The sequence below is a fragment of the Dipodomys ordii genome, unplaced genomic scaffold (genome assembly GCF_000151885.1).
Source record: "Dipodomys ordii isolate 6190 unplaced genomic scaffold, Dord_2.0 Scaffold37, whole genome shotgun sequence".
Classification (NCBI taxonomy): Eukaryota; Metazoa; Chordata; class Mammalia; order Rodentia; family Heteromyidae; genus Dipodomys; species Dipodomys ordii.
The window spans coordinates 776,431-786,598 of record NW_012267253.1 but is presented as its reverse complement, the minus strand read 5'-3'; the positions used below and the strand labels follow the sequence as shown (position 1 = coordinate 786,598).

Sequence of the window (10,168 nt, the reverse complement as noted above, 5' to 3'; positions counted from 1 at the left end):
TTCTTTTTGCTTATGTGGTGCTGAGGAATCGAACCCAGGGCCTCAGGCATGCAAGGCAAGCGCTCTACCACTGAGCCACCTTCCCAGCCCCTTGATCATAGTTTTATGTGACCTAGGAACTCATCCATTTACGCTTAGGCTGGATGCAGGATAGACACGTTAGTGTAGTGTCCACTGGCCTGGACTGTGAGTTTCCTATTTTACACTTCCTGCTTTAGCTGGGATGATAGGCAGGCACATGCCACTGTGCCCACCTTTTTCTATTGAGGTGGGGGTTGTGAACATTTTTGCCTAGACTGACTTGGAACCTCAGTTTTCCTAATCTCAGTCTCCTATGAAGGTGGATTAACAGGTGTATGCCAGTATGCCCAGTTGTTGGTTGAGATGGAGTCTCATGAACTCCATTTCAGCCTAGCCTTAAACTGGGATCCTCCTGACTTCTATTTCCCAAGCAGCTCGGATCCCAAGCTTGGGCCACCAGTACCTGGATCATATATTTTATATATTTTTGTAATGCTGGCTGGCTCTCCTAGATGAATTACATCATTTTATACAAAGTAAACAAAGTAAAATAAAAAAATTACTAGAAGGAGAGAAGGTATTTGGAGACAAAGGGAAGAAAATAGATCAATTGCTCTCTCTAGAGACATCACATTTGTGTTCAGATATGGTCAGATACGTATCACAGTCCCTAGGGTATTAACCATCACAATCCATTTGTATTTGCCTAGCGAGTACAAGGCCTCAGAGAGGCGATGAAGGAGGCTGGAGTGGTGAGCTGGGGAAGAGACAAAGCAGAGATTTAAGCCAGAAATTTCAATGTTCCCCCAAGGTCACACTTAGGCATTTACAATACTAGGCTGCAACTCTCCTTCTTAAGTTTTCTTTTTGGTCAGGGCTTGGGCATGATCCCTGAACTTTTCTGCTCAAGGCTAGCACTCTAGCACTTTGAGCTACAGCTCTACTTCTAGTTCTTTGGTGGTTAATTGGAGATAAGAGTCTCAAAGACTTTCCTGCCCAGGCTGGCTTTGAATCTCAATCCTCAGATCTCAGCCTCCTGAGTAGCTAGGACTACAGGTGCGAGGCACCAGTGCCCTGCTCTTAACTCAAGTTTTCTAAAAGCACTGCTGTATGTATGTATGTATGTATATATGTATGTATGTATGCATCTATCTATCTATGAATCTATCTATGGTGGTGTTAAGGATCTAATCCAGGATCTCACACTTGCTAGGCAAATGTTCTACCACTGAGTTATATCCCCAGCCTTAAAACATTAATTTATTCTTTCCATAATGGTTCTCATGGCAGTAATAGCTGGTATTTGAGAATAATTGGGAAGAAAAATGAAAGAGAAGTAGTCTCACTGACTGCATGGATTGATTGTTTATACCTGTGGCTCATAAGTAAATATTTTCATCACAGGTGTTGAAAGCAGTCCAAATAAGTATAAGAGGGTCACACAGATGAAAAACACTTTTAAAGTAGGAAAAACCCACAGGAGGCATTACTATGTGTCCCCCCCGCCCCCCGCAGTTTGTAATTTCCTCCTTTAGAATGCTATAGAAGAAAGAATTCATTTTCCCAGGGAGAAATTGAACCATTCTGACCTCCAGTTATGGCTATTTTCCAAGCAGTGTATGTAATCTACCTGGGAAACAAGATTGTTCACATCCAAGCCAGCAGTAACAAAAGGACCATGGAGTTATTCATGTTTAGCACTTCCTCCTAACTCAGAAACATTTTGGGGACAAGGTAATCCTTTTCTTGTCAAATCTTATTACTTCATGTTATTTACCTCATTGGTTTATATATGCTTATGTAATCAGACATTTAAAAAGAATATACAATGAAAATGAAGTCTCCTTCCTATACCTATGGAACTTTCTTAAGGACAGCCAAATACTGTTCTAATTTCTTAATATGGATGTGCGTGTGCATGTGTGTGTGTGTGTGTGTGTGTGTGTGTGTATGTGCTAATACTGGAGCTTGAACTCAGGGCCTAGGCTTTGTCCTTTAGCTTTTTTTTTTTTTGTCAGTTGTGGGGCCTGAAATCTAGGCCTGGGCCCTGTCCCTCAGCTCTTCATTCAGCTCAAGACTAGCGCTCTATCACTTGAGCCACATGATCGACAAAAAAGAAAAAAAAAGTTTCCTGCTCCAGCAGGCTTTGAACTATGATCCTTAGACCTTGGTCTCCTGTGTAGCTAGAATTACAGAAATGAGCCACCAGGGCCTGCGTTAATATGGATTTTCTTTTCTTTTTTTCTTTTCTTTTTTTTCTTGGTCTGAAACTTGGTATTTGTGGCCACTTTCACTCAGGGCTAGTGGTCTACCAAGTGAGCCACACCTCCAATCCCTTACTATGGATTTTCACACACTAGAAATCAGAATATTAGCAAAGAGCCAATGCATACTCTCCTAGTGGAGAAAATATATTCCTGTTATGACATGTGTGAAGTCTTTGTTACCTTTGTTACCAACATTAAAGTTGTCTATAAAAATCTTACACAGCGCCTTCAAAAGGGAAATAGGGTTCATTTAGAATAACCTCAAAGATAGTTGAACATATTAGAAAATGTTACTTAATATTCTGAGGACATTTTCCTCTCTTCTTCTCTCTTGAAATAGATTTCTTCGAGCAAGGGTAGGGGTGACATTGTCCAAAAAGAAAAAAAGAAAAAAAATTAGCTTTCTTCCCATTTACGGTAACTCGATTATCTAATTTATGGTCGATGAATAAAAAATGTCCATACTGATCCAACACCAAAAAGAATACATGAAATGCTTTGACTTGACCTGGCATTGTGTGAAGCTAGGGTACATTCTGATAAGAAAATCCAAGGTAGGTTGGCAATAAGAGAACAACTAGATCATTGTAATCAAAGGGAGCTAATGCCTTTTCTACAGAAATATCTAAAGGATGTTTCTTTTACTGAGACTCCTCCAAGGTTCCCACATTCACAGGTTACTGATTGTGTGAATGCCTTGAGCCTTGGACAGTGGACACTTCTACAAATGGCACCCTCATGCCTTTCACGAAACTGCTGCTTGCCAGATGCTATGTCTTCTAGGCTCACATTTCATATAGATGTTAGGTGCCTAGTGAGGGCAGTGTGCACGTGTCTTTGTAGAGGAGATGGTGACGAGGCAGAGAGGGAAGAAGGTACCCACTCTTTATCATCTCCACTTCTCTCACTGGCTCTGGAATTGTAGGCCATACAACTAATTCACCTTTAACTCCGCTGAGCAATTTTGTACATGAATCCAATCATGTCTTTCTCCAAGAAGATAGCTACGCTTGAGGCAGAGGTGAATAATTAGCCAAATGATTCCAAAGATTTCCCTTTCTTCACTTGCCTGCCCTCCTGCCCTTCTGGCTGGAGGCAGGTGGAGTTGTTCTCCAGGTTCTCACACCTTCAGCCCACCAGTCAGTTTCCTGAACCAGCCTCTTCAATACTTTCTTCTCCCACCTAATCTGTGGGGGCTCCAGAGCAGACAAAAGATCCCGAGACAAGGAATAGGTTCCTCAGCAATATTCTCATAGGAAATTTTGCTAAGCAGATTGAGAACAAATTTTTCGCCAAGGGGGGCAGGGGGAGAGCACACAACTCTCATAGTGTGTCTGTTGACCCCAAACCATGAGCCAAATTAAACATCTAAAGAACCATACAGGTAGAAAGCCACACCACAAAGAAAACCTCAAACCTCACATAAAATTTGTCCCCACCCAACCCCTGAACAGAGACTATTATTGTTTTGCTTTGCCAACTGTCTTTCAGACCTCATTTTCTGTGTAGTTATACTATAATGCCAACTGGTAATATGATATACAAACTGTAATTATAATTATTGGGTTAAAATTGTCTCTACAGATGAACTGCACGCTCCACATAGGTGAACCTTGTGTTTTACTGAATGAGTCCACTGAATTATCAGTTTTTAAATGCATGAATCTATAATTCTAATTGCCTAAGGATAGGATGAGGTAAAAGTTCTGAGCCCGATGGAAGCTAAGATCTGAGGATTGTGGTTCAAAGCCAGCCGTGGCAGAAAAGTCTTTGAGGCTCAGATCCAATCACCAGTAGAAAGCCGGAAGTAGAGGGTGGCTCAAGTGGTAGAACTTGGAATGGAAAAAGCCAATGAAATGAGGAAGGCCCTGAGTTCAAGCTCCAAGCTCCAGTTCACACACACACACACACACACACACACGCACACACACACGGCCCTGAGTTCAAGCTCCAAGCTCCAGTTCACACACACACACACACACACACACACACACACACACCCCATCTGGTTAGGAGACCTCTTTCCTGACAGAGCAACTATACACTAGGCACTGTTCTCTCATTGACCAAAGTTGCCTAGCTCTCTTCAGAACTTACACACACCTTACACAGCGGGAGTATTTCGGAGCCAACTAGGCCTCAAAGAGAATCTAAAGAGAAAAGGCAAGTAGGAGACGCAGGTCTTTGGCTTTCCCACTGAGAGCGCGCTAGGGAAAGCCACGCCCACCGTGGCCAGCAGGTCAAAGGTCGCCCGGCAGCGCTGGCTGGAATTCTATCTCACCCGGGCAAAACCTGAACGGGCAACCGGAGGCCAAGTCGGACAGCTCTGGGTTCCGAGTTTCCCCTCCCAGCCCCAGCCCTCCGCGCTCTGGATCGCCACACAACCTGTCAGCCGAATCCGCAGCGCTTTCAAGGTGGACGAACCCCCAGCCCAGGAGCTCTGCCCCGCCTCGCCCGGCAGGATCCGGCCGGGGGTGAAGGTCGCTGGCAGCCCCGGGCAACCCACCTGCCAACTCGGCGAAGCCGAGCACCACGTCGGAGGCTTTCCCCTGCCTGTCTGGGACCTCCAGGGCTGTGATGGTGCAGCCCCAGGAGATGAGGTCCACTTTGAGCAGATCTGACTGCAGCCGGAACTTCTCCACGGGCCCTGCCCCCGACGGCAGCTCTCCAAACGCCGTCCTGGTCACCGACACCATGGTGCGCGGGGACAGAGCGCCGCAGCGCCGGTGCCTCCAGTTCCAGCGGCCGCGGGAGGACTGGCCGGCGCCGGCCGGGGAGGGGCGGGGCCCGGGCCAGACCCCTCCCCTTCCCGGCTGGGGGTTAGGGGGAAAAAGCCGGCTGCGGCCTCGCTGAATTTTTCCTTTGCCCGACGGGATACGAAGGAAAAAGTTCCAGGCTGGCTTGCAGTTCTTTTCCTTCACAAACCTGGCTGCAGCGCACGCTGGAAGTAGCAGTCTTTGGGAGGTGCAAGCGCATTTTAGGGTCTGTAAATGCTGGGTCTGCTGGGTCTCACTCCTTTCTCAAGTTGCAATGCTTGGGTCCTTAACGTTGGTGGCTGACAGGCCAGAACAGTGCTGGAAAACAGAACAGTGCTGGTGAACAGAATTAGAGATAGGTAGGTAGATAGGTAGGTAGGTAGGTAGATAGATAGATAGATAGATAGATAGATAGATAGATAGATAGATAGATAGATAGATGATAGATGGAGAGACAGAGACAGACAGAGAAAGACCGACAGAGAGAGAATAAGAATTAGGTAGAGATAGACAAATCTTGGGGGGAATTCCTGGTTTGATCCAGAACATAAGAAGCACAGTGGAGGCTGGGAAAGTGGCTCAGTGGTAGGTAGAGTGCTTGCCTTGCATGCATGAAGCCCTGGTTTTGATTCCTCAGCACCACATACACAGAAAAAGCCCGACGTGGCGCTGTGGCTCAAGTGGTAGAGTGCTAGCCTTGAGCTGAAGAGCTGAGGGACAGCGCCCAGGCCCAGAGTTCAAGCTCCAGGACAGACAAAAAAAAAAAAAAAAAAGTACAGTGGTAGGTAGCTTAGAGAATGAGTAAATCATTGCAGACCTCTTTGTATACTGACTGACAGAAGATCAATCTGTTTGTCCCTTGGACCTGCCAGCCTGGGGTAGCAGCCTAGGCAGGGATAAGGGATAGGCCCACATTGTAGAGAGTCATCAGTGAAGGCTTTAGACGTTCTTTTCTTCAGGAAAAAGTCCCCCAAAGTTCCCTTAAGAAGGAATTAAAGGAACATGTATTTACTGCCGAGACTATAAAAGGCAGCACTGTTACTTTGCTGTCTCCTTTAGGAGTAGTAAAAACTGAGGTTTTTAAATAATTGTCTTGCTTTAGGATTATTTGGGATTAAAAAAATGCCTATCTTTAGTGTCACTTCTGGGAGCCTGTGCTATACAGTAAGCTACATTTTTTTCTTTACCTTCCTTCAGACTATTCATTGTTTGTTTCAATTCTTTTTGTTCCTTTTTTGGGGTGCCTGTTTTTGTAAAGCTTTTTTTAGCTAGTGAGTAACAACCACTTTTCTGGAGGAAATCAATCTACATTTGGAGGAGAGTGAATAAATAATTTTAGCTAAATCTTTTTCATCTAAAATGATTCATATCTCTATATATACTCTACATAAATTAATTATCCATATTAAATATTAGGTTAGCTATTTTCTGCATTACTCCATCTCAGCATGAAGCTTATTTAAAAAAAAACTTTAATGGCACATGAATGAATTATCTTGACTTTCAGATAATTGGTACTCTGAGAACATTAAAAATGGATTAATCAAATGCTAACACCTAAAGATCACACTTTGAAATACATAGTGGTTGATTAATTTCACCATCAATGGTTATTAGTTTTTCCCTCATGTTTTGTAGAGCAAGTTTTTAAATCGCATTATTTTTATTTTTAATATATTTTAATTTTCTTTAATTGTACAAATGAGTTGCCATTTAACAACAAATTTTTTCCACTTTTTTTTTTTTACTTACAGCTGGTGTGGCATTACATCAGAGCCACACCTCCTTTTCTGTTTTTTGTTTTATGTTTTTTTAAGTTTTGTTTTTGCTGGCTAATTGAAGATACACATCTCTCTGATTTGTCTGCCTCGGCTGGCTGGCTGCAAATCTCAATTCTCACATCCTAGCTAGGATCAGAGGTTTGAGCCAGTGGTACCCTCAGACTATTCTGATATAGATGATCTGGGATCAGATTTAAAGAAATGCTTCTCTAAGGTTTGATGACTCAAAATTTCTGAAATTAGTCTCTGATGGTAGAGACTAAGATAAAACTACTAATGGTTTTGGGTTAAAATATTAGACATCTTTTTATTTCTTTGCTAAATCTGGAGGCTCTGGAAGAATACTGATTCTAGGAAGGAAAATGCTGTTGGAAACCTGAAGTTTGATTTTACTCAATCCATCTGCACAGTGGGTCTTTGCCTAGCTCTGTTTTTGGCTTGCTTCCTAGGACTTTCAGATGGCCTCCAACTAGACTGTGGAGAGTGTGGAAGTATGTCTGTTAGGAAATTAGGAGAACTAAGATCCTTTTCCTGTAATCAGATGCTAATGAAACATAATAACTGCCTGTCAACCATTTCTCTGGGTGAAATTTGAAGGAGTATTTAACATTCGTGCCACAAAGCCTCAGTGTTCCCCCAGAAAACTGGGGGACTTTGATAGCAAAGGGAAAGGAGCTTGCAACAATGCTTCAGTGAAGTACAGCATTTAATAACAAAAAGACCCAAACAGTCAAATGATAAACCACAGTACCTCTGTACAATGAACTGAAAAGTACACAGCGTGTTATTTCACCAGGTCCTCATCAACTTGTAAGGCTCATCAGCCCACTTAACATTTGGGCCTGACTCAAACAAGCCCTTTCAGCAATGCTGTGTTAGTAAGGATGTCTTAGAATCTTCACCCTTTATTTCTCAGCCTCCAATGCTCAGTGTTCTACCAAGCTCTGGCTGCCACAGAAAAAGAAACACATTTGAGTGGCTAGCACCAAGTATTGCGAGGAGAGGATGTCATAATGCTTGATTTGGTTAGAAAATGAAATATACCATGCTATTTCTTTAAGATGTAAGGAATGCATTTTATTTTTTGTTTTGAAGTGCTTAGCATATTGTACCCAACAGTAATACATGGAGTGTCAGCTGTCAGGCAGGAACTTTTGGTTTTCCCTATTCAAATTCATCCTTTTATTTGTGCCAGTACTGGAGTTTGAACTCAGGGTTTCATGTTCTTACTTGGCTTTTTCCAGTCAAGGTTAGAGCTTTCCCTCTCAAGTCACACTTATACTTCTAGCTTTTTTTGTTGCTGCTGGTGATGGTGGTGGTGGTGGTAAGGCTTGAACTCAGGGCCTGGGTACTGTCTCTGAGCTCTTTTACTCAAGGCTAGGGCTCTACCACTTTGAGCCACAGTGCCTCTTCTGGTTTTCTACTGGTTAGAGATAAAGAGTTTCATGGACTTTCCTGCCCAGGCTGCTTTGAACTGCAATCTTCATATCTCAGCCTCCTGAGTAGCTAGGATTACAAGTATGAGCCATTGGTGCCCGGCAGATTATGACTTTTTTTTTTTTGTAAAAGAGAATTTACTTAATTATTCCTTTAACCAGAGGGGAAAGTGCAGTTGAACAATAAAGCCTGCTTTGCTCAACTGGAGGTTAGCTGCCTCTCCCTCCCCCCTCCCCAAAAAAGAAGCCAGGCAGGCCTGAGGTGATCCCACTTCTCAGTGCCACACAGAAATGTAGGGTATGCTGCTCCCAGAACCTCTCAGCCCCTGGAATGCTGCAAATGATTGAAGCACTGTAAGTTTCAGTCCCGTGTAACAGGGCTGTTATACTGAGAAAACTCTCTAAGATATAGGAACAGATGAACTTATAATTCATCTAAAAGACACCTGCCACAGATTCTCTTCTATCCGGTTGATCTGTTACTGTGCACCTGTTCCCTTTCTCATTCCTCAGGCTTATTGTCAGTTCTGGCACTCAGTATTCACTGTCTGGAATAGTTCCTTATCTTTCCAGGAGAACAGTTTTGTTTATATTGTTTTCTAAACTATTGGCTCTTTGACTCAATATTTTGACTATATATATATGTATATACACATGTATGTATGTGTATATATATATATATATGTATATATATATATGAACCCAAACTCACTACACTTTGTTTAGATTCAAAATACCAGTATCTGGAAGCCAGAATACCTAGGAGAATTCCATCAAGTTCAAGAGAGGTAAAATTCTTCATGGTTCAATACAATTTGATTTCATCAACAATTTTGGAGCAGCTGCCAGGAATGCATTATGGGAAGTACGTAAGAAGTTATTTAGGAAAATGGACTACATTTAGCTGTATAGCATATTGTTTATTTGCCAAATATTCACTGAATATGTACCAAGCACTGCATTAAATGCTGATTATACATTAATAAGTAAGGCATGATTTTTTTTTACCTTCAAGGAGCTTACAATTTATTGAGATATAATTCTCACTTCTATTGTCCATAAAACCTCCAGGAAAATCTTCAAAATTCATTATCTGTCCATATAGCACATATTCAAGTTTGACTCCAAGAATGTCCTTCCTAGGAAGTTATTAATAGGCATCCAATCCAGAATTATGTATGACATGTAGCCCTCTTGCCTCTGTGTGTGTGTGTGTGTGTGTGTGTGTCCACAGTTTGAACTCAAAGCCAGCGTTTTCCAATCATGGTTGGTGCTCCATGCCTCCACTTCCAGCTTTTTACTGGTTAATGGGAAATAAAGAGTCTCTTGGATTTGTCTGTGCAGATTTAGACAGAACCTGATCCTTATGATCCTCATATCTCAGCCATATATATAAATATATATAAATCCCCTTTAATTCTAGAATAGTCTCAGTGTATCCTATGCTTTCTGTTGCCTCATAAACCTTTATCTAGTGTTTTATTTTTGGAATTTTTTATTATCTTTAAGAAGCTCTTAAAAAGGAGTTGCCATTCAACAAAGCAATTTATGAATATAGTGCATCTTGATCAATGTCATCGCTTTCAACATTCTCACCCACCTCTCCCAACCCACCCTTTCCCTCACTTTTCTTAACTTGTAGGTTGTGCATTGAATATTTTTGTCATGTAACACAGCAGCTTATGTGAATAATGCATCTTGATCTGTGTCATCCCTTCAACATCTTCACCTCTTCAGCCCAGCCCTTCTCTTATTTTTCTCAATTCCGTGGTACATGAAAAGTGTCAAACACTGCATGAATTTGCGTGTCATCCTTATTTAGGGACCATGCTACTCTTCTCTGTATCGTTCCAATTTTATTATAGCTGCTGCTGAAGTGAGTATTCATCCAATGTTTTTAATATGTG

At 42.2% G+C, this 10,168-nt stretch overlaps 1 protein-coding gene across 1 annotated transcript in view; it reads right to left on the bottom strand.

Moving 5' to 3' along the window:
* The window catches only part of Galm (galactose mutarotase (aldose 1-epimerase)), a 68,466-nt gene extending 63,427 nt beyond the window's left edge, over positions 1 to 5,039 (bottom strand). Inside the window, exon 1 of the mRNA XM_013018036.1 lies at positions 4,795 to 5,039. Coding sequence (XP_012873490.1) covers positions 4,795 to 4,984 — 190 coding nt within the window. The 5' untranslated portion in view covers positions 4,985 to 5,039. The remainder of the gene's footprint in view (positions 1 to 4,794) is intronic.
* Between the last annotated feature and the right edge of the window lie 5,129 nt (positions 5,040 to 10,168).